Source organism: Gopherus flavomarginatus, chromosome 24 (genome assembly GCF_025201925.1).
Source record: "Gopherus flavomarginatus isolate rGopFla2 chromosome 24, rGopFla2.mat.asm, whole genome shotgun sequence".
Taxonomy (NCBI): domain Eukaryota; kingdom Metazoa; phylum Chordata; order Testudines; family Testudinidae; genus Gopherus; species Gopherus flavomarginatus.
In genome coordinates this window covers 12,502,461-12,527,796 of record NC_066640.1, presented here as the reverse complement: position 1 = coordinate 12,527,796, position 25,336 = coordinate 12,502,461, and the positions used below count along the sequence as shown (strand labels likewise).

Here is a 25,336-nt window from a genome sequence, read left to right as displayed (position 1 = left end):
ACAAAAAAAATTCCAAACATTGCACTGAATTCCTGCATTTAAAAAAAACACTTTCTTCTTAAAAACAAAAACTAAAAAAAACCCCAAAACACACTATTGTCAGTAGGAATATTTCCAACATTTAATCATTTCAGCAGTTAGATAATGAAAGAAGTTAGCTTTACAAATTATAAGCAGGCAGGCAAAGTATATTTTTAAAATGTAAGCATTTTAGAATATCTGTTAGTTATGTTTAAATACCCGCAATCTTGGGTCTTCATCTTGTCTAGAAGTTTGCATTTTCACCATAACAAAAACATCTAAACTAGTTTTTAATCAAAAACTGATTACTGTAGAACCTCAGAATTACAAACACCTTGGGAATGGAGAGATTGTCCGTAACTCTGAAAAGTTCATAGCTCTGAACAAAATGTTATGGTTGCTTTTGAAATGTTTACAAATGAACATTGACTTAACCTTACTGCGCAGAAGAACAATGCTGCTTTTAACCACCTTCATTTAAATGAAACAAGCACAGTTTCCTTACTTGTCAATTTTTCTTTTTTAAATTTTCCCTTTATTTTTCCAGTAGTTTACATTTAGCAGTACTGTACTGTATCTGCTTTCCATTCCCACCCCCGTCTCTGCTGCTGCCTGATTGCAAACTTCTGGTTCCAAACAAGGTGTGTGGCTGACCAGTCAGCTCATAATTCTGAGCTCCTACTGTACATGCATTAAGTGAAACTAAACGGGAGTCTCCATTTCCTCTTCATCTTCAAATTATCCCTTTGTACATGTCACAACTGTGCTACACACACACACAATGACTAGTATTATGCAGTAATCTTCTATGCACCAATTTAACTGACTTTAGTTACTGTTGCCCAATACATATTTTACAATGGCTGCCATATCAGCCCCAAGGTAACCCTCAGATTAGGATTTTTTTAGTTTGATTTCTTCCTTTCTGTGTGACCCATTACAAGAGTAATACACTTGCCAGCATTTAGACTTCACAGCATGTATGTTTCAAATTCCTATGTTCTTTTAAAAGCTTAGGCCAGATTCTCTCCGACAACAATATACACTCAGTACATGAGGAGTAAGCATGCACCACAGAGCATGTTATGGCTTCCTACTACTTAAGCTCTCAAAAACTCAACTGAAATTAGAGCAGCCTATGGGCTGCTCTAACTTCAGAAAGAAGGATATGGTCCCTAAAGGCCCACATACCAGCAGAGAATTGGCTTGGGGAGGGTCCGTTCTATCCCCTCCCCCACGCCACCCCAAACTCACTTCCTCCCCTAGTATGGACCCTTATGCTAGGGAGGAGGCTGGCAAAGGCACACTGTACCAGCATTATGCGAGTTAAGAATTCCCCTCCACCAACAGAATTCACAACTGCACAGCTGCAGCCACATTACAAACTCTGAGCACTACTCATTCAGCACAAAGGGGACTGAACTGGAGCAGAGACTCTAGCCCCGCCCCCCTTTTTGTTTTTTTAAGTAAGATGAAATGCCAAGTGCTAAGTATTTTTAAGGAGTTAAAATTTCTGACAAGTTTCCATGTTGGAATAGTCAAATCTTGCTTTAAATATGAATATAGAGTAATAATCTTGCAAAAGCTGAGGGAGCGCTGGAAATGCCCACTTTTGAGAAGATTTTACTGATTGAGAAAACAAGGTAAAACTCAGTGAGTCTTATTTCCTTATGAACTGGAAGCTGGGGCTATATGCTGATATTTTATGCAAAGATGGGTGAGAATCAGGCTAATTTCTAGGCAAAAAGTCTGACAAGTAAAATTCTGGAGATTACAATAACTACCATACCTTTTGCTGACACATGGTCCCTTTATGTACTTTTCCTCTGCTTTCTTGTAGTCTATATCATCCACAGCAGAAATTGCATAAATGATGGCCTGTAAGAACAGAGTTTATTGATACTAGTGAAAAATTAAAGTTTAAATTGTATGCACAATAATCTGAAAACAGCAATTGAAATTGTCTCAGCAGATGAACAAAATTCTTGAACAAGGTTTTACCCTATTTAGTAAAGTTCGCTCATTGTGCTTTTAGAAAAAAGTGTATTTAAATATATGTATTTCAGGAAATAAATTTTTCCTGTAACCCACTTGGAAGGATCTTTTGCAACCATAAGAGCTATAAGTTTAAATTTTCTTTTAAAATAAATTTTAGTTTCTATAGAAGTTGGAAAAAGTTCCTTACAAGGATTTTCAGTTCTTTTTATAAGGTACATGAGAAGTATTTATAGAGTTTAGGAAAAGTTGTTTGTGTAATTTTCTAAAAATGCACAGATTGGAATAATGAAAGCATTTCAGAAAGGCAAATTATAATTAGCATACTGTGAGAAGCAGCCATCTTCCCTAAAGGTAACATTGCGACACCAGAAATACATGAGCCCAGAGAGATATTGTATAGTGCTCTTATTCTATAATGAGGCAATTTTTGACAACCCATTGTTTGATATTTAAACTGGTGCTTACATAAGAAGTTTCAGAATAAATCAAGCTGGACAACAGTTTATAAATGGAGATAGAGCTGCTGTTATGCTGGTGCACACATTCACTTTTCAACATGATAGCAACACCAGCAGGAGGCCCATAATGCTAATTTAGCACTTTATTTTCAAAGATTTTTTAAAAACATATACATGTAAGCTTTTAGATTGCTGTGCTGAACCAAACGGACACACCTTTGACCTCCCAAGGCTAAGCCACATAAAAAGGGTCCACCTTTTAATCTTAGTTGCCTAAATCCAGAGTCAGGCACTTAAACTGAAAAATCCAAGATTAAAAACTGGGCCCATTAATTTTAACCTGTCTAGCTCAAATGTCACTCAATGACTGGAGAACATTCAGCAAGTCTCTGAACCAAGGTCAAACAACAGTAAAGATGTTCACTTACTTCAGGCAAAAGGACATCCAAAATAAATTTTATTCTATCACCATTTTTTACATCCAGCTTCCTGGTATCTATTTCATGACAGACTTCTTGCAAATAATTCACCACAATGTCCAACTGCTCTTCATCCTCAAGATAGGTCTCACAGGTCATATACTGACTTGAATTCAGAAATTCTCTCAGCCACCTGGACTGCTTTTTGCTTTTCAAAATAGCCAAAAGATGCGCCTCTGCCCCCTTTGTCTTCACTATGAAGTCGACTATCTTTGAGTTGGCTTTGTCTCTGGCAGCCCTCATTCTATCAGGAAGAACTTTCTTGGAGGGTCTGATAGATGTAGTTTCGGACAAAGATTCTTCAAAGTCTTCCTCTGCTATGACTGGGAAGGTCATTTGTATTTTACCTTGATTAACTTCTTTTCTAACTGGATAGCCTGAAAGGAAAGCCAGACTTAAAGTAACTGCATACAAATATATTGCAGACAGATAAGAAAAATAAAATGTTTTTGATTCAGGAAGAGAAACCTTTAACTATGCCAAAAAAGAAACTAAAGAATTGAAATCCAGATAGAAGTGGTTTCGAAATGTATTTGTGCTCAGAACATAGGAGTTCCCATACTGAAGTGACCCACTTGTTGATCTAACATGGCATCAGGTCTTCATCCACAGCCAATGTCTGAATGAAAAAGAATGAAGGCACCCCATAATGCACGCTGCTATTTGTGCAATTCTGGATGACAGTAAGATTGGGCCGAGTGAAGTAAAAAATAAAACAGGAAAGAATCCTGCCTAGCGCTTATAAGTATCATCTTATTCCTTGAAGGGTGACAACAGATGTCTTCTCTAACTATGATTATCTTGTGTATTAAATTCATTATCATTTGCTGGTGTATGGTGCTGAACACACTCAGCAAGATACGGATAAGGAGTCTTTGCCTCAAAATGCTTTCTGTCCAAAAGACAGACCGCTGATAAGAGGCACTGTGAGAACCCTGACGGAGTTAACTTAGATTTTATCTTCATCCTAGTCACTACAGTAGTAGATTTGACCAACTCAGCAAATACCTCATAATATGGCATGTTTAGGATGGAGTCTGTTCAAGTAAGGACAGGATTACCAGGGGATAGAGGTGAAAGAAAAAGGCAGCCTGGGCTGTTAGCTATATGTAAATTTATGGAGTCTATTAAAAACAGGCTAAATTATGCCAGTCATTACATCTGTTCTAAAGTGAGCCATGTCCAGGAAAATAAGCAAGTGCACAGAAGACATGGCATTTTGCAGGAAAGAAGCACAGTAGTCAGGACAGAAAGCAGCAGCAGAGGAGGAAAGAAGAATGATTGGTGCCATGCCAGCAGCAGAAATCAAGAGAGTGGCCAGGAAATGAGAAGAGAACTTATCACCCAGAACTGTAGCCAGGCCTAGGAACAGAAACCTCTCCTAAAAGAGGCCAACAGTTGTCTTTGGCATGAGTCAGGCGCCACCTCCACCTTAATCTGTATGTCAGATAACATGACCCTCGCACCTCCCATTGTCATCTGCAGGCTTAGTGCATCCCTCTTTTCCATATCATGCTACAGTCAGCATACGAGACTGTCTGCAGGAAAGGTCAGTTTTGACAAGTTTCAAAAAAACAGGTTGTTTTGTGGTCAGAATGATTTTTTGTTTCAAAATTTAAGTTAATTTATAGGAAAAAATAAAGGTCAAAATCTAAATGTTTTGGTTGCTCTTCTGATTTCATCCTCCCTCCCGATTTTCAGTTTGCCAAAACATTTAAGATTTACTTTTTGTCCCAATTCAAGATGGGAAAGTTTTCAAAATCTCAACAATTCTCATGGGCCAAGAAAACTGTTTCCTGCCCAAACTGACATCAAATGTCTCCCCTCTCCCCGAATGCTTCTCTTGATCCCTCCTTCCTAACATTCCAACTCAATGCTTTGAAGTCTTGATGCTTTCTCTATATCCCTAATAGCTGGAGTGATGGGCCTTGCTTAAGCCTGATCCTCATTTCCTTATTCTGGCAGCTCACCCATTTTTTACACCCATTCTCCCTCCCCAGCTCACTGTGAAGAAGCAAGTACTACCTACAAGCACATGGTGCTGGTACCTCACCAACCATTCGCACTGTGTCAAATAAGGGAAAGCTCCCCAGGTCTCAGCAGGTGTCTTGAGGAGAAAAAAAAAGAAAGGTAGTATGGATTTCACCCTGCCCCATCTCTTTTTCTCTGGGGGCTGCACTGATGGGAGGAGATGAAGGCAACTAGGTATTTCTGATCTGACAATATGAAACAACTGTTATTCATTTGCACGAGCACGGAAAAACATGTGCTATAAAAACTAAGATATTTTAATTGCCAAAATTAAAAGGCAAGTTAACAGCAAAATTTTTAGGCATCCCTGAAGTATGTTGTCAGAAAAATTTAGTTATGGAGTTGGAAATCCTAACTACAAGAATTTGGTAGACTAGCATGTAGGTAGCTATCTACACTGGCTGATGGGGAAATGAGGAAAAAAACCAGCCTCACCATGGAAATACTTACTGATGTCATCAGCACAGTATTCCAAGAAGGATCCTGTAAAAGAACGACAACCTGAAAAAAATAAAGGAACCTTTATCAAACCAATTATAATCTCTGAAAACAAAAGTTTGAGATTTTCTATGCAAAGACTGCACCTAAAGAAACTTTATAGCTTTCAGGCAATATCCTAAATTTAAGGTGCTGTAATTAAGACATGATTCAACCATTCTAATACTTTAGTGCAACAGGATACAGTGTGCAAATTTTAAAACAGCAAAGCCACTTAAAGATGTCCTGCCCAAAGTGCCAATATTTATCAGGTGAACATTTCCAAGCTATGAAGGGCATTCAGCACATTATCTAAACACCACATTGCTCATAATACAGCACCTTTCAACTGAGCATTTCAAAGCCTAAATACGGACCTGTTTGAAGGTGTGGCCCAATAGTCTAATGCCAGAACCGAGAGCCTGGAACATCTGAGTTCCAATCCCAGTTTGTAGGGCTACTCTTTTGGCCATGAGCTGTCACTTGCCTCCGCTTCTTCCTCATCCATAAGATGAGGAAACATACTTTTTAAAGAGACATTGTGAAGATTAGTCAGTCTCTAATGCACTGTGTAAATATTGATTATTTTCTCAGTTCCCATGGCATCCAGCCCACAGCAGGTGGCCCCTGTGAAGCCCACAATGCATGGTGCTATAAAATTAGAGACACCTCAGGCCCTAGCACAGCTAACTCATAACTGTGTTGAGGGGAGCAGAACAGGAATATGTTTTTTGTTTTTGAACACTTTATATAATATATAAACTAGAAAATCAGGTGTATACGTTTCTTCTGAGGATTCAAAGCACATTGAAAATATTGATTAATGAAGACTCAGCATCCAGTGAGGTAGAATTATCAAATAGGTGGGCAAACCGAGGCACAAGGAGGAAGAGTTAACTTCAGCCTGCAATAAATCCCAGGTCTCAAGTCTTCTACTTTACCACAATGTCCTGCAAGTATAGATCCGAGGTAGCTAAGGCCTTTAAAGACAGTCAATATTGCAATAGATATATACTAGAATGGACATGGTTGACAGCCGTGACCCATTTGCTTACCTACTCTAATTCTGTAGTCAGCAATCAGTTCAATGCACCACTCAATTTCCCGGCTGTAGTCCTCTTTGGCTTTGTCCTACAATAAAAAAAGTAAACAGGCTGGATTTAAACTGAATAATTCCTCCTCTCTGAACCAATCAAAAAATAATGCAAAGATGTTTTGTCAGTGTTTTTCTGCAACAGAGTAATGTGTCCATTTACCATCATAAAATGGATACATCTTGCTTATGAAAATGCTTGTTTATATTTCCAAGGGGAAAAATGGTTCCCAAGTTTTGGGACTGCATTATAGAGGAATTTGAAGATTTCTTAAGGCTTGCAGAAGTGCAAGCTAACATGGGCTGAGCTTCGCTCTCTCCCATCCTGCAATTAGCACAGAAATAATTAGATTTTTAAATGAGTATGGCTCTACAGATTACTCAGATTTGAACACCTGCCCCATTCAGGGTTAGGGTTACTGTTGGAAGCTGATGAACATTCAGGGCAAGTCTTCTGGAAGTCCAGTCACACTGGGAAGTTGATTGTAGAATGTATTCTGTTTGATAGCCCAAACAGAACGGTTGTAGGAGCCTGAGCACTCTTCCCCCTCACAAAGAACAGGTTTTACTTTATACACGCCAAACCAGCCAACTACATTAACCTACTGACAGAAAACAGCATCCACATCTCCCTGCTTCACAGAATGTTCCCAACACCCACGATTCAGTCAATTTGTTGGTCTTCAGCCTTGTAAACAACATACACTCCTTCCCCACTAGCTCTTAGCTGCAGAGCTCACAGGAGAACTGGGATATCTATTTTAGGTCAAAGGGCAGTTAAAGCTCATCTTACTCAGCATCAGTGGGGAGAGAACATGGCTTGCAGTTCCAAGGCAGAGGGATTAATTTTGTCTACTACATAGTGTAACAGCCATTTGATCCATATGTCTGTGAGTTTTATTAGTAAATATAATCCAAGAACAATTTTATCCCTTTAAAATGGTTAAAATACATTTTAGAAGTCTGTAAACTTTCAATGTAGATTAAAAAAAAAAAGAGTACATATTATGACACCATTTCAAGGATACAGAAAACCCTATTGAAATCAATGCTCTTTGTATACTAGTACACAATCCACAAAAATACACATGCTAGAAGGCGCTAAGAAAAACATTCCTAGTGAATATAATGGAGGTTATCTTATATGTTAGACATTTATCAGAGAACTCAGTCCACACTGAATAAATACTACAAAATATTAAGTACTTTTAAAATACTAAAAACCTGAAGACAATCCAAGTATAAATTTTTTGAGAATGCAATTTGGAGAGTCTTTTGGATTATTTGCCTACACATTCCTTCTTGGCTGGGCAATGCTTTTGGCACTTGTCTTTTCAAGGTTTGATTTGAATTTTGAAAGCCTAAAACTAATTTCAATGAAAGTGCAAATGCTCAGGAACAGAAGCAAGTGCACCGTGCTGCTGTAATAAGCTTGAACTTCAGCTGTTTCACAAGCATGCTCTAGTTGGGTAAAAAATCATGTAACTACTAACTGGAGCATTTATGACTTACCAAACTACCACCCATTTAGACAGATTCAAGCAAAAATTCCTTTAGGCCTGGTCTATGCTAGGAAACTAAAGAATGCTTTCTGCAATGCCTGCTGAATGTGGTTTTGTCCTAAGAAGACAACTAAAGGAAGCCAGATGCTGACAGCCATTAGCTATGGATTACCTTGCAAGTACAAGCATTTAGAGAACTTTGAGGTTGGAAGCAGAAAGTCAAACGAAAACCTGTTCCAGAGACAGTTCGAGGTACCCACCCTCCAATGCAGCCTCATGCCCTCCATTTTGAAACACGTATCATGCCTTGAATATCTACATTTAATTACTTTGTTCAAAATTGCATTCCAGCTAAAAAAAAGTTATACGAACAATAGATTTGAAAAAAAGGCAAGATATATCTGCATAAAACATTGAATAAAGAACCAATTAAGGCCAATAAGTAGGGATTCAGTCATAGTAATGATATCATATACTGAAGAAAAATGTGAAGTCTGCTTCTTATTACTGTACTTACTATTAGATTCTGCTTTTCTTTACAATCAAAGTGCTTTAGATTTTTGAGACCTATAGAGAAACTTCATGGAGGGAAAAAGAGGAACATAGTTAGTGCATACAGACAAGCTTAGATTCTCACCCCACAGCCCCTCCCCCCCCCCCCCCCCCCCCCCGATTCTACATCTTTCTGCAGGTTAGGTTCCATAACTAGTTTAAGAATAGAATTTGTACCAGTTTTAATTCTTATGGGCTACCAGTTCATACTCAAGGAATTGTCTGACGCTAAAATGGGTTAGAAACAAGACAACAGAACAACTGATTGAGGAGTGACATTGACGAGCTTTGCGGGAAGCTATGTCCAGTGGTCCTCAGCTACAGAGATAAAGATGGCCACATGAAGACTGACGTGCAAGTTTAAAGTTGTTTTGCAGACTTAAGCCAACTCACAAGGACAAGCACATCCACTTTTACTCAACATATGCGGTTTTGTAAAGTTAAGAATCCTTCTGTATGATCTGCAACACACTGAACAAAAGTTTATAAAACCCATGCACATTTCAAGGGGTGGGATGAGGACAGCGTGACCAGACAGCAACTGTGAAAAACTGGGACAGGAGGTGGGGGAGTAATAGGAGCCTATATAAGAAAAAGACCCAAAAATTGGGACTGTCCCTATAAAATCGGGACGTCTGGTCATCCTAGATGAGGAAGACCTCTTGAGGTTGTTGGCAGTTGTAACAGGATTCCACAGTGGACATGCCATTAATAGCTAAGAGCTACTTTATGCCAACTCAAAACCAGAATGATTGGTTGAGCTGGGCTTCGTACTAGCAAAAGGAATTAGGTTCAGAATGCCTCTATTACCCTGGTTGTTAAGGCACTTAGCACAATTCTAACAAATGGTAAGTGAAGTTAGGAAACTAATCAGAATCAACAAAATATACCCCTTTGCCTTCTTGCCATTCATACCCGCTTCTATTAGCAGCACGCTTGCTTTTTTATATTTCCGTGTCACTCTTTTTATCTGTTGAAAATATAAAGACAAAAGTAACATTTTAGATAATGTGACTGTTTTATAAGCAATCAAGTTTTTCCACTTGCATTTTCATATATTGCTCCATATACCATTACAGAAAATAGATTAAACTTGACTCTCAATGTCTAACAGGCAAACAAATAAAGCTAATAAAATTGGTACATTAAGAATAGCATGTGCGCACATGGCTTTGTTAGTTGTTTGATTATGCAATTTGTTTTACTTTATTTGAATTTATTCCCTTATTGTCGCACACTGGAAAAAAAGCAAAGTAGCATGATCAAAACAAATTTACAAATTAAAGACAACAATAACTGATAATTTAGAGTTAATTCATCTTTGGATGCTACCGGTTAACACTGTATTATGATGTACATTAATCATTCTTTCCTATTCAGAACTGAGTAATGCGTGTTAACAGCCACAAGAGGGACCACATTGCTAGCTGTTCTGACAGGTAGCAACATAATACAATGCAATGAATAAGGAGGAACTCATGAAATTTTCCTGCTTAACAGAATGGGTTTCAATGGAGAATTTATTATGTATTACAAAGCTCTCCGAGTGATTATCACCTTCTACACTGGAATCTGTAGCAAGTGCTCTATCTTTAGACCTCAGACTTGCATAGGGTGACCAGATGTCCTGATTTTATAGGGAAAGTTGGGATTCTGGAGGCTCTCTTATATAGGCACCTATTACTCCCCACCTCCTGTCCCGATTTTTCACACTCGCTGTCTAGTCACCCTAGACTTGCAGCTACACACTTCAACAAGCATGTCATCCTTAACATCTGTCTCTTAGAAGGTGACTGTGATGAGTTCTCAATGGTGTCTGAAAAGGAAAAATATTGGGCTTGTGCCCTTTTTTCTACTTTATAGGATTTAAAGATTACATCAAGAGATTTCACAAACATTTTTTACCCCCGCTCATTTTTTACATCCAAAATACAGGTTCTCTTTACCCCAAAATATTACAGTGATTAGAGAATGAGGGAAACATCACAAAAATCAAGACAGATGAGCAATTTAGCAAGGCACTGATTTTTAATCAGGGGGATAAAGCTTTGGGGAGTGGGTTGTTTTTCATTAAAAACTATTTAATTCAAATGCCTAAACAGCACTTTGAATCTATGAGATATTCTTCATTCAAAAGTCTTGTTTCTCAGTGGAAGTAAGCACTAGTAAGACATGAGACACTACCTTTCTCCACACAGCCCCAAAAAGATATTCTTCCAGCTAAACTAGAGAAATCTACCCATTGAAGTTCCTAATAGTTTAAAAGGTAAAAGTCAAAAGTAAAAACCTTTAAAACACCTTTTGGGTGGTTTCTGTGCATAAAAATCCTTCACCGTTAATCTGACAAGCTCAGATCTGCACTGCACATCTTGCCATAGGAAAGCAAAAATCTATCCTGCTTTCAGGTAGCCGTTGTTTTTAAATGTTGTTCAAAGATTTTGAACCAATGTAAGTAACACCACAGGGAAGAGCGCTGAGTGTTCTCAACTTATCCTGAAGTCAGTGAGGCCTGAAGATACTTAATACAGCCATACAGGATTTCAGAATCAGACCCTCGGATCCCATTTTCAAAAAAAATAGCTAGGTGCTGTTCTTACCACTGCCGGCCAATATGGATATCTTGGCAATTTGCACCAGACCAACATCCCTGGTTCAATTGAACACGGTTCTACGGCACAAAAATAAAAGTTAATTGGACTACATAATTAAACAAGTGTAATATTTACACAGCATCATTGATGTTCATAGACTTCAATGTCAGAAGGGACCACCATGATCATCCAGTCCGACCTCCTGCACAACGCAGGCCACAAAATCTTACTCATCCACCCCTTAACAAATCCCCAACCTACGTTTGAGTTACTGAAGTCTTCAAATCGTGGTTTGAAGACCTCAAGCTGCAGAGAATCCTCCAGCAAGTGACCCGTCCCCCATGCTGCAGAAGGAGGAGAGAAACCTCCAGGGCCTCTGCCAATCTGGAGGAAAATTCCTTCCCAACCCCAAATATGGCGATCAGTTAAACCCTGAGCATGTGGGCAAGACTCACCTGCCAGCACCCAGGAAAGAATTCTCTGCAGTAACTCAGATCCCATCCCATCTAACATCCCATCACAGACCACTGGGCATACTTACCTGCTGATAATCAAAGATCAATTGCCAAAATTAGGCTATCCCATCATACCATCCCATCAAACAAGACAGACAAGATCCCTGAACTACAACCTCACGTTACGCTAAGAAACAGGATCCCTTTGTGCTAGGCATTGTACACAATACACAAGATGACTGTCCCTGCCTCAGAGATCTTATAATCTCAGTATCTCCATTAGTCTCCTAGGAACACAGGAATTGCGAAACTGGATCAAACTCATGGTCCATCTAGTCCAGTGTCCTCGCCAACAGTGGCCAGTGCCAGATGCTTCAGAGGAACATGCAAGCAACTCTGCAGCTGGCAAATGAGAAATAATCTGCCCTCTGGTGACAATCTCAACCCAATCCCTAATAGCTAGAGATTAGTGGCAGGCCTTAAGACACTATCAGCATTAACTATAACAATCCTGGACAGTCTTGTTACCCAGATAAGTGCAAACCCTCTTGGGATCTTGGTAATTTTTTTTGGTCTCATCAACATTCTGTGGCAACAAGTTCCACAGTCTAATCGTGTGTATTCTGTGGGGAAAAAGTCCTTTTATTAGATATGAATTTGTTATATTTCAGTTTCATTAGCTGTTCCTGTGTTAGGAGACAAGGAGAACAGATGCTCCTAAGCTAGTCTCTACACTAGTCATTATCCTGTATGTTACCACCATGTCCTTTTGTCATTATCCCTTTTTTAAAGGTAAACCAGCCCAATCTTTTCCACCTCTATTTGTAGAAGAGTTTTTTTCCATGGCCTAATCATTCTTATCACCCTTCTTTTTAATCCTTAATAAAGATACTGCAGAATTAGTAAGATAGGGTAACAAGTACCATATATAGTATTCAAGAGGGAAGTGCACCACTGATTTATAGAATGACAAAACTTTTTGGAATGTCCTCCAACATGGATCAGACAGAAAAAGATTTGGTGAAGGTGAATGAGGGAGTCAAAGAGACAAGGCTAGAAGTTTTTGTTAACTATGCCTAGAGGGAAGCAAGAGTGGTGTGATAGGGTGCAAAGCGGATACTTCCAGTTCCATGTTGGGACTGGATAGCCAGGGCTGGCCTTACCATGAGGTAAACTGAGGCAACGGGGGGTGGGGGGGAGGACCCAGAGTATAGAAAATGGTGTATGCTGCTGGTGCATATGTATTCTCTCCACTCTAGATGCACAGAGATGGTGTGGAGTGCTGTGCTGGAGGAAGGAGGGCACAAGAGACATAACAGGCAGGCAGGCGAAAAGGTGAGAGGGAATAACAGAAAGCAGCAGGAGCTGCAGGGAGAGAGAGGAGGAGCCTCTTATACACACCGCTCTAACAGCCCTAGGAGTCTGGACTGATTAACACCAGCTTCTCAGGGAGCTTCCTGTTTTCTGCTGCTTCCCTGAACCCACCTGAGGAGAACAGGCAGTCAATTGAAGTAGTAGGAACCAGTTAGACCCTTAAGACACATATCTTCCCTCACTCAGGCCCTGCTACCTGTCTGCTTATTTGTCCTTTTCAACTGAGTGATCAGAGTATGGTGGAGACGCAAGAAACAGCTGCTGTTGAGTTTAGTTCCTTGGGTCTAGATGATCCAGGACTGTGGACCCACTTGAGCAGTAGCCTGAGGAACTTCCTTGACAGCAAGTGAAAAACTTCATGTTCCCCAAAGACAATGAAAATAAAAGTTTCCATCCAACACATTACTGGCATGAAATCCCCAATGGTGATAAAGTGGAGAGGCCATGGCTTATGCACTCAAAAACCCAGAATGCTGTATACTGTTTTTGTTGCAAACTCTTCCAGTCTAATGTTCCAGCCACATTGGGTTCTACAGGAACAAAGGACCTGAAAAATCTGGCTAGAAATCTGGCATGCCACGAGAAGGCAGCAAATCACCAGAGAGCATTCCATAGGTGGAAAGAGCTTGAGATGAGACTAAGGTTAAAGGCCACCATAGATGATTAGCATCAAGAGAAGATTGCATCAGAGTCTCTTTACTGGCAAAATGTTCTGAAAAGGCTCATAGGCATTGTGAGAATGCCTGTTACCCAAAAACCTAGCACTGCGTGGCACTTCAGATCAGCTGTACGTGCCAAATAATGGAAACTTCCTTAAAATTGTGGAGCTGATGGCTGAGTTTGATGCTGTACTCCAGGAGCATCTAAGAAGAGACACCACCCAAGAATGTACACACACCTCATTACTTTGGAAAAACAATTCAAAATGAGATCAGACAGTTACTGGCAACAAAAGTCAAACAGAAGATTGTGGCAGGTCTGCAGGTCAGCAAGACATTACTCTGGACTGCACACCTGACATCAGCCATATTGAAAAAATGACTTTAATGGTGCATTTTGTAACAACAACAGAACCTAGTGAAAATGTCCCTGCAATGGTGACTGTCAGAGAGCATTTTCTAGAATGTATTGACATTGATGATACTACAAGAACTAGTGTGACAAATGTGCTTCTTAAAAAGCTGGAAGATATGGAAATTGCAACAGCTGACACGAGAGGTAAGGGTTATGATAATGATGCCAACATGAGAGGAAAGAACAGAGGAGTGCAGACATGGATCGGAGAGTTAAACCCTTGAGCTTTTTTTGTCCCATGCATTGAGCTTGGTGGTCAATAATGCAACATCAGCTTCTAGTGACGCTGCTGAATTTTTTAAATGTAATTCAAAAGCATCTGTGTATTTTTCTCTGCATCAACTCACTGATGGCAAATTTTGAAGCAACATCTGGGAACATCCTCTCTGATACCGAAACCACTGAGTGCCACATGATGGGAAAGTTGAGTGGAGGCAGTGTATTTGGGATGTTGTATGATATTCCAAAACTCCTCACTATACCTGAAGAAGACCTACACCAGCAATGCAGGGCATTAGAGACAGTGTTGACCCATGATGACATGCGTGATATTGATGCAAGTGATTTAGGTGATGAACTGAAAGCCCATTCAAGATACATTTCAGCAGGAACAACTCCAAAGGCTGTTCTGGAATATATGTGCATAAATAAGATGATCACCCTCTTTCAAAATGCTTTTGTTGCTCTATGCGTACTTCTAACACATCCCGTAACAGTTGCCAGTGGAAAATGCAGCTTCTCCAATCTGAAGTTAATCAAAAACACATCTATGCTTCACAATGACACAGGAGAGGCTGGTCAGCCTTGCAACCATTTCAACAGAGCATGAGCTGGTACAGACTGTAAAAGCAGCAAAGAGTCCTGTGGCACCTTATAGACTAATAGAGGTTTTGGAGCATGAGCTTTCGTGGGTGAATACCTACTTCGTCAGATGCATATGACGCATGCATGTGATGCATCTGACGAAGTAGATATTCACCTACGAAAGCTCATGCTCCAAAACCTCTGTTAGTCTATAAGGTGCCACAGGATTCTTTGCTGCTTTTACAGATCCAGACTAACACGGCTACCCCTCTGATACTTGGCATTTTAAGTTGTTAGTTCTCCTTTATTGAGGTAGGCAGCAGAGCAGTACCAGGAGAGGAGAAGAACAGGAAGAAGGCAGAATTGAGACCTTTCAAATTTTTGGCCCAAGCGAGGGGGTATGGGAGTGTCATTTGAGCTCCCTGCCTCAGGTGCCAAAATGTTGTGGGCCAGCCTTGTGGATAGCATACACATCCCCTGACATTCACTCACACCTGGAGTGAGAAAAACAGAAGTCATCACATCATAGCAGCTCTTTCCAAAGACTACTCGAGCACTGGTAAAAGGAACTGACTGTCAGAGGCCTGAAGGAAGCCCACAGTTCTGGGAGCAGTGAGGGAAGACAGCATGACCCGAGGTACTTCTCTAAGAAGAGTTTGCCTGCAGCTTCTAGAGCTGTGCATGAACATGCTACCACACTCAAATGAACAAAACAACGTTCACAGTTTCTAACAAGAACAAGTCTAATGAATAAAAACATTTATGTTTGTTACCAAGCTATCAGTAAACAAAGTCTAAATCATATTTAAGTCTTCAATGACTCTAAGGCTCAAAGAAATAGTTACATTATCTTCTTACCTTGACGTAAGAGAATACTAGGAAGTTCTTCATCTTCCTCTTCTTCCTCCTCATCTACCAAAGTTGTATCGGGAGAGATAGCTTCTGGAGAGCTAAACTTCAAAGACAGATCAGAGGAGTCCAATCCTGGCAGTGAAGTGAGAAGAACTGTTTTATCACATATTTTTTTTCTGGTCGTGCGAGGTATCTTAATTTGAAAAATATCCCAATGGTATTTTGAATTGCTGAGTTCATTAAATCTATTAGGCTATGACAGTTTGCCATTATGCATTCTAACCTAGGCACACTGACAACTCCATTTGATCTTAATGGAGTTACTTCAAACTTACCCTGGTGTAAAATCAGAATTTGGCCAGTGAATATAGAGTTATGTGCTTAAGAAATTAGGAAGGGGAGAGGAGCAGACTTCTGTAAATAAGTGTCTGGAAACAATAACCATCTTTAAAAAAGGTGGGGGGGGGCAGGAAGAGAGACTTCCGCTAGGATAGAATCCTTATGACTCAGAGCAGGAAGAAAGTCAAAAGGTTGTATGGACTACCGGAATAGAAGGAAACAATACAATACACTTTAGACAGACAAGCAAGTAGCAGTATTGAGTACTGGAGAAATAATTATTCAGATATGAAATGATGCACACACTAGCTCACAGGTATTTAGCCATATTTTAAAGGATGGCTTGCTGGAGAGCCTGGGGCCAAGCCAACCCTGATTACATAAGCCCTACCTGAGGGGAATAAGGCAATTCCATATGAAGGGCAGAAGGTGGCTGCAGTCAGGGGGAAGCTCAGAAGATTGCAGAGGAGCTCCTGCAGCAAAGACCCTGAGACCAAGAGAATTGCTCCAGCTAGGAAGAACTGGGAGTAGCCTGCAAAGGCAGAGGGGACTCAGACCAGACCAGGGGAATTTTGGCTGTAACCAGATAAAGGCTGGAAAGACAACTTTTGCATTTAGTTTTGAACTTAAGTTAATGAATTAAAGCCCACAGAAGGCAGTGGCGACCAGACTGGAAAAACCTTGTGCAGAGTTTATCTGGGGATCCAAGAAGGGAAACTGAGGTGAGGGATTACATGTTCAGCTGCCCTGAGGCCATCAGGGGATGCCATGAGGTCGCTACTTGTCTGCATCATATAATTCCACTAAGCCACACAACAAGATCTATATAGATTAATCCATAAACGAGCAGTTCAGTGTTGACCCCCACACTGGAGAGAAATAAGAATATTTGTAGATACGGTACTAGCCTGCTTCTTTGCACAGTAAGAAAATAAAGAAAGCAGCAATCTATGGCTTGGCTTTGACTAAGACTAAGTCTATGAAAATATGTAGTGGAAAGGAAGCATCTAAACACTTGTTACTAATTTAATTGACTTTGTAATTAGAAATAGAACAGATTAGCAAGAACAATTAACGCTCTTTAGAACAGTGAATTTTGGAAAAAAGGAAATCAAACAAGATACAAAAAAGAGTGGTAAGAGAGGCAAGGTGTGAAATTGACTGCTCAAACTACAAGTATTGCCAAAGATCATCTGCCTCCTTATAACAGTACGCTTTCATTGGATGTAGAAACTGTAGATATTCAAGTAGCAAAACATCAAGCTGAGGTCAAATGATGAAGGAGACTGAAGTCAAGAATTAACACTGGAGAATTACAGAACGAATTGACAAGGCAATAAAATACAAGCTTGTGCGATTTTCATGTGAACTGTGCAGCGAAGGAACCAGAACCTCTAAAAAGTGTGTTAAGAAACTTTTCAGTTACTAGCAGAATGCTGAAGAGCAGTAAAAATCCTACCAATTAATGCAAGGTTTGCAAGTTCCCACTGTATTTCTTAGTAACACTGAACTGCAAAATAGTCAGATAATAATCTGGCATTGCACAAAAAGTTCAAACATTTAGTAAAGCAGAAATGGCATGTCATGGGTACTGTAAAGATGCTCATTGCCACACACTAACATCTTGTTAATAGAGAGAGCCAATGATTACACCACTGTATAATGTTTCTCTTAACAAAAGCTCATTGTTGTAATGATTATTGTATTGTGTCAGATATTTACATGGATAGAAGTTGCAAAAACTTCCTAAAGAGTTTAATAAAAAACAAAAATTAAATTTAGTAAATCACATCTAGTACTGGTAAATTATTCTGTATCATAACTTTCAATCCAAAGCATTTTTGGAAAGGAGAAAGTGTTGAATTGTCCATCTCACTGAGCAATTCTGAAATTTCCCAACAGAGAAATATCTTCCTTCTAGCCAACATGACTGAACTGTTTAAACATTTAAACTTCAGGGAAACAAAACAAAACAAAACCGTCAGATAGAGGGACTGACCATGATGGACTTTAGTATAAAATGAGTATTCAGAGAACGCCTTCCCCAAGATATTGCAACTTCCCACAATAATAGGTGAGCAATATTTGAACATCAAATGGCACAAAAGTCCTAGTTCCCCCACTGAAATACTTACCTGCTTCGTCTTCATCAAAATCAGGTAGCTGACAGTTTTTAGCTTTATTCACAGGACTGTGTGAAGTACCCTTATTCTCCTCTTTTTTAAACTCAGAAAGAGGGCTATCAGAATAATTCGTGTGTTTAGAAGCCCCAGATAAAGGTTCCAGGCCATTTATGCATCCCCCTTTTTTGTGCAGAGGTGACACTGCAGTAGTCTTTTGTTTCCAGCTAACACACTTTGAATTCACTGGCTTTTTGCTCCCATCTAACATTTTATATTTCCTCGCTGGAGTGTCTCTCTCTTCATTGATGTTACTCTCTAATTCAGGTGAGGTACTTGTAATAGAAAAATCCAGTAATTTCTTTTTGGGCAGACCCCTAACATTTGGCCTTTTTCCAGCACATATTAACATAGTAGAATTGCAGGAAGCAGATACTGGGGTACTCTCTCTAACAAAAACACGTAATGTATCATCTGGGAATTTAGTGCTAGGAGATGAGGGTTCGCCTGCATCTCTTGGTCTCTTTCTTCCTTTCTTACTTTTCTCATTCTCCTTTAGCAAAAGTGATGAGCTTTTTCCTGTTTTGGACTTCGGCAACAATTTGGATTTTACTGTTTTCTGTTGAGTTAATGTTTTTACTTTTGATTTAGATGTCTTGCAATGCTGGCTTTCTGACTTCCATGTGCTAGAAAAGTTCCCAGATTTAGATATTGAAGAATTTGTTCTGTTTCCACGCGTTTTAGCCGTCTCCTTGGAACTGAGCCGATATTTTCGTTTGGTTTTTTCTGTATCAATTTGTGGGCTGGGTGTCTTTTGTTTCCATTTTTCCCTCAAGGTCTCACCCTCTTCTAATTTTATTTTTGGGGAAGATATTGGACATCTAGTCACAGGAGGAGATAATGAACTTCTTATTTTATTTTCTTTCTGGCCTGATGGAGTAGTTTGTCCCTCATCTGAAGACCTTACTTGTTTCGGAGAGGCACTCAAAATATCTAGAGCGATTCTAAGAGCTTTGCGATACTTCAGTTCTTCCACAGGGTGACTAGGTTTATTCCTCTGGTCTGTTGAAAGAGGCATACAAGAAGTTATGACTACTTTTCCTTTGTGTATTAAAAATATAATGTACTGTTTTTATGGTATCTCTTGCACAGTGCATCACAGAATGCATGGCAAAAGGCACCATTAGTTTTTTTTAAAAGCAGACTAAGTAAATGCTAACAAAAAGGCTCATATTTCTCTCTGATGACAAATTTGAAATAGACTTGTACAGGTTAAAACACATCCTGGCTAAGATTCTCTATTGTGCCTCCCTCAGTGCAGCATGGAAGGCCTAGCACAGGGAAAGGAAGAGCAAAAGTGAATAAAAGAGCATATAACTAAACTGCTACCAAAATGGTACCAATTTCCACAGGCAGATTTGAGATACCAACTAAATGAAGCACGCTGGAAATCCGTTAGGAAAATGATTCACAGGTGTTAAAGTTAGAAGAGACCATTACAACACTCTTCTAGTCTGATCCCCTGCGAAACACAGGCCAGTAAACTGTGCATCAAGGCCATAGCTTAGCAGAGAACAGGGGTGGCCAACCTGAGCCTGAGAAGGAGCCAGAATTTACCAATGTGCATTGCCAAAGAGCCACAATAACACATCAGCAGCCCCACCCATCAGCTCCCCCCCCAGCGCCTCCTGCCAACTGGCAGCCCCGCCAATTAGCACCTCTCCCTCCCTCCCCACACTTCCCAATCAGCTGTTTCATGGTGGGCTAGAGATGGGTGGTGGGGAGCGAGGCATAGCAGACTCAGAGGAGAAGGGGTGGAGTGGGGGCAGGGCCTGCGGCAGAGCCAGGGGTTGAGCAGTGAGCACCCCCAGCACATTGGTAAGTTGGCGCCTGTAGCTCCAGACCTGGAGTCGGTGCCTATACAAAGAGCTGCATATTAACTTCTGAAGAGCCGAATGCGGCTCCGCAGCCGCAGGTTGGCCACCTCTGATATAGCATCTCTTTCCTAAAGATACCCAGTCCTGATTTAAAGACTTCAGATTACGAAGACTCCACAACATCCCTAGGTAAGGTGTTCCAATCGTGAATTACCCTCACTGTTAAAAATGTGCACCTTATTCCATATCTGAATTTGTCTAGTTTCAGCTTCCAGCCACTGGATCCCATTATGCTTTCTCCTGCTATACTAAAATGTCCTTTACTATCAGAAGTCTCTTCCTCATATAGATATTGGTAGACTGATCAAATCACCTCTTAATCTTCTCTTGGATAAACTAAATAGACTGAGGCCAGGTCTACACTTGGAAGGATTTGCCAGTATAGTGATACTAGTATACTACAGCAGCAAAGCACTTCAGCATGGATGCAATTTATATTGGGAAAACTGCACTTTTGCCAGTATAACTTATACCATGCCTCCTAAACAAAATAAGGTGTACAAGCAAAAACCACATCTACGGTAGGGGCTTTTGGCAGCAGAGCGACAGTCACACTTCTTCAGACCCCTGACCAACACAGCCATGCTAGCAACAGTTTTTAGTGTACACTTGGCCTGAGCTTCTTCAAGTATAAGACATCTTTTCCAGACAGTGAGCCTGGAGTCAGAAAAATGAAGCAGCTTTGCCCAAGGCAATATAGTAAATCAGTGGCAGAGCCATAATCAGAACTTAGGACCTGCTGACTCCCATTTGTCCTCATGCCTTTAAGAATAAAGTTTACATCTCTGTGTTGCTTCACACACCATTTCCAAATTACAAATAACTTAACAAGGGAGTTAGAGATCTACTTGCACAGAAGTACAGAGATGGCATATTTGGGGAACATCAGAGGTATCTGTTTGTGATGTTTCATGTATCCACATGGAGAGTATTTTTGGAAGCCTCCCAGGGAAACAAATGAGTCAGGTATTTAGATATGTCCCCACCTATTTCTTCCTTTTCTACCACTCATGTAATAACGTAAAAAGTATCCCACCTAATTCAGAGGCAATAATTTTTATGCGCTCCTCCTCCAAAGGCTGCGTGTCCACACAGTTCACATTAGTCCTGAAAGAACAGTAAAATTGTTCAAGTCTTTAGACAATGTAATGTGATTACTAATTTAAGAAAATGAGACTTCTAAATTAATAAGAAATCAATATCTTTTCCTCAATATTTTGAATCGCAGAAACCAACTGTCATATTGAGAGAAAAACATTGCAACTTGCTGATTAGTGTGGACCGTCAGGACAATAATAAAATCAAGAGGTTGACTGGTAAGGTGGAATATATCAAGTCCACTATCTAAAATATTTCAATGATTACATGTATATGGAAGTATAGTAATCAAAAAAGAAATTTTATCTTTTGCCTTCTGAAATACCAGGAGGGTTTGCTACTTTTAATGACCATGAAACAGGTTCAAAATCAAAGCCCAGAACATTTTAAGAATATTAGTACAATTCTTCAATGGTCATAAGATTTTATGCATTTAAAAACTGACACAAAATTCTGGTTAGCCAACAAAACACTTCAGAAATCAATTAATCTGGTTTTAGAGACAGCTTAAAGAATTAATGATTACAGCATGTTTGCCACATATTTGCATTCTTAAATATATGATGATTAAAAGGGTACTTAACTGTTCTTCCAGACCGAGTATTTCAACTTCGAATGAGGCTGCTTTTGCTTTAGAAACAACTGGTCTTCTGGAAGTTCTGATTTTGCATAAAACCTAAATGAAGAAAAAAAGTATAATTTTTTACAGGCATGGACACAATGCTCATAAGAGTAAAGACGTCATACAGTATGCAGCCCAAGTGATGGCATGAGGAGAAACTCAGAAAGCTAAGTTGTAAGGAAAAGCCTAGTCCTAGCTATATTGGATATGGGATATGCAATGGAATCCATCTTAACATTAAGTATTCCCCCTCCTCAGATAATTTTTTACTATATTATTTGCATATCAAACTTAACAGAACAGCACCACTTATGCACACTAATGTCCCTGAAACCTTGGAAAGTACCACACACACACACAAAATCAGTGTTAGCTTTTAGTCAAAACATATAACATTTCCTCAAACTGTAACTGTTTTTTTAAGGAGCATTTGCTAGAGTTTATATATTTACTTGTGACTCATACACAGCCGATCTGAGAAGATGCCACATCACTCCATGGAAACAAAAATTCCATGATTGTTGTAAGAAGTTATTTTAAGAAAACTAATTTTACAGAAGGTGGGGATAGAAGAGATTCTATTCAATCAAGTCTGTCCCCTAGCAGAATATTATAACCTTTAACAGAGCCAAAAGGCCACAGAGTTTCATGTTTCTACTCTGAAGGCTTTTTTCTATTCTTGTTATTTCTCACACTTGCTGACCTGAAAACAGACAGAAGCAATTTACTTTCCAACCTGCCCAGAGAATCTGAACCACTTTCAAACAAAAACAGTATGTGTTTATGTCAGCCTGGAAAGAAATTTCAGCTATGCCACAGAGAAAATTGCCCTCCCACAACTCACCCTTGGAAAGGTGAGAGACTTGGATTGGGCAACCAAACTAATTAAGTTTAAGAACATCAATAAGTGTACTTGCTTTCTCGGATTTAGAATATTTTGTTACATTATTTTAGTCTGATCTTTTCTGCAGCAGATCAAACACCACAAAAGGTGTGATCTATATTCCTGGTGCCAACTTCTCTTCCAGATTGTCCTAATCTCATTTTGTTTTGCTTCATGCTGTTGAATAAAATCTGAAGAGAATAGCTCTGGAGCATTTTGTGAATATAAGAAACCATTTCACAGAATACAGTTGCCACTAACAGTGCTGGTTATTCCTTTCCCCTACCTTTACCTATGCCCAATGAAACTTTAAACAGACAACGTGCAAAACAAATTTTGCATTTATGTGGGAATGTATATCACGTTCACCCTGGTGGCAACTTAGTGTCTTTATTTTGGCACATACTCAGATCCTGCAAAACTTGATATAACAGGAGCAAACATACAGCAAAGTAGATTAACTATGCTTGGAACAAATTAAGATCTCTTTTGTTGAATACAGGTTAAGAATTATATATCATATGAGCACCTTTCTTATATTTATATCCAAATCCACTAAAATACAGGGAACCAATAAAGATCCCTAAGTTTTCCTAAAATAAGCTGCCCGTTTGCACTAGGAAATATAAAACATTTGTAAATGAATATTATGATGCCTTTATGATAATTAAAATCTTCTAAATAAATTCAAATTACAAAACTCCTAGTTTATTAACAAAACAAGCATCTTACAATAAAAACATAACCGTGCACGAGGGACCTTTTCCATTAAGAACCCCCATCTAGTCCATGTGACTTGTGTTTCAAAATAGCAAGTACAATGTTTTGGGTGACTGATGCTCTTTCTGGCTGCCTTGCAGAAAAAACAGGGAACAGTCAGTGAAAATTTTGTATAAAGGAAGCTAAAGTGTACTAGAAAAAAACATGCAAAGGAAATGAAAAGGAGTTGAGGAAAAGATGACAGACAAATTATAAAGGAAATAACAGGAATGAAGAATATGGCACAGATAAGTGCATCCTTATCTTGAGTTAAACTACCTCCCAGGAACGATAAGAAACTGAGGAGAAGAGTTGAAGAATGACACTGGGAACATGCTTATGAATACATTTAACAAAATGACCTGTGACAAAACTAAGTGTTTCACTTGTTTAAGCAGGAAAGTGGCAAGTAAATTGATACTTTACATCAAGTGGATGTTACTAACTTTACATTAGATTAATATAAAAGTTATCTTCCCTCAGTAAAAGGATTTTTTAAAGTACGACAGGGAATGAGGCTGCATCTTCAACATAAGCAGGGAAACCCTCTGTCTTATCAGAGCTTAAATTTGGCTTCAACTCCTTGACATCCAGTGAACATTACAAGACAAATCTGCTGACAGTATGGGATCATCTTTAATTAGAAACACCTCCCTAGCTCCCTCTTCACCATCATATCAAACAAACTAATTTTTGTCATTTTAAAGTCCATCCTGATCTATCCTCACTCTACCTGCCATCTCTCATTCAGTATTAAAGTAGATTCCCATCTCTGCTTGGCCCACGAGGTCAGTTTCCATCACCCATTTGCTGAGCTTTCAAACAAGCACCTTCATTCTTCCGCTGATGCTTCCCCTCGTGCTTGGGAGCTCCCTGGAAATATTTGCAAAACTAACTCATTTTCCTTTAGAACTCTCCTTTGTTGTGAGGAACAGAAAAAAAACTGACAACAGGTAGTGCTAAGATCACTGCCTATCATGCAGACAGATACTGTCTTGTTGCTTCCTTGTATGCCCCCCCTCTGTCTGTATCCATCTCTTCTCTCATTTTATACTTAGATTGTAAGTTGTGTGGGGCAGGAGGCTCTGTTTGTGCATCATTTAATACAATGGGTCCATATACATAAGTCCAGGATTGGGGTTCCTAGATGATACCAAAACACAAATCATCAACCTCATGTTTATTTGGAAATCATAATTTCTAAATAAGATTTGTCCCTGTCAATAATTCCAATTTTTTTTGGCCTAGGGAATTCATTTCTGGTGTTGTCTCCAAATAGGAAGTTTCAAGGAGAATACGTTGCTTGGCTTTGGATCGCATCCCTCTCCCACACTTCCCTCCCACTCTCTTCAAGATATCAGGAAAAGGTAGGAACCTCCACAAAGTTTCTCCTCATTCCTCTACCTGTTTAAATGGTACTATAATGTTCTCACCTTTGCTGGCCATAAACGGTTCTTCCATTTGCATAGGATATATTCTTGATCTGTCATGATTGTGCTTCATGTAGGATGAGCAAGGTAACTACTGCCAGGCCCAGTGTATTCTGAAACAAAACTGCTATTACATGGACCTCTAAGTGTAACATAGTCTTTTTACAACTCAATATACCTTTTGAAATAAGAGTTATGCAATATCTCAAAACAATTTAATACTACATAATTATTGCTTATTTAATATTACAAATTTCTGTTGGATTCTCCCATATTGTTTTGTACATACACATCCCAGAATTATCAAGGATAGCCATTAATACTAATGCACGAAGTGCAAATCATTTTAGGCTAGTGCAACACACCACCAATGTGTTTCAGGTTGCT

At 39.4% G+C, this 25,336-nt stretch overlaps 1 protein-coding gene across 3 annotated transcripts in view; it reads right to left on the bottom strand.

Moving 5' to 3' along the window:
- The window catches only part of PWWP3A (PWWP domain containing 3A, DNA repair factor), a 30,426-nt gene that overhangs the window by 2,832 nt on the left and 2,258 nt on the right, over positions 1-25,336 (bottom strand). For 2 of the 3 annotated variants that reach the window (XM_050933887.1, XM_050933886.1), the window contains exons 3-15: positions 24,953-25,062; positions 21,840-21,931; positions 21,194-21,264; positions 18,236-19,282; positions 15,768-15,893; positions 11,209-11,279; positions 9,502-9,581; positions 8,577-8,637; positions 6,524-6,595; positions 5,423-5,488; positions 4,982-5,063; positions 2,906-3,333; positions 1,811-1,899 (exon numbers count right to left, since the gene is read on the bottom strand). In XM_050933887.1, coding sequence (XP_050789844.1) covers positions 1,811-1,899; positions 2,906-3,333; positions 4,982-5,063; positions 5,423-5,488; positions 6,524-6,595; positions 8,577-8,637; positions 9,502-9,581; positions 11,209-11,279; positions 15,768-15,893; positions 18,236-19,282; positions 21,194-21,264; positions 21,840-21,931; positions 24,953-25,009 — 2,342 coding nt within the window. In that variant the 5' untranslated portion in view covers positions 25,010-25,062. Of the gene's footprint in view, positions 1-1,810; positions 1,900-2,905; positions 3,334-4,981; positions 5,064-5,422; positions 5,489-6,519; positions 6,596-8,576; positions 8,638-9,501; positions 9,582-11,208; positions 11,280-15,767; positions 15,894-18,235; positions 19,283-21,193; positions 21,265-21,839; positions 21,932-24,952; positions 25,063-25,336 lie in introns of all 3 variants that reach the window. The other variant, XM_050933888.1, reaches the window with a different exon arrangement.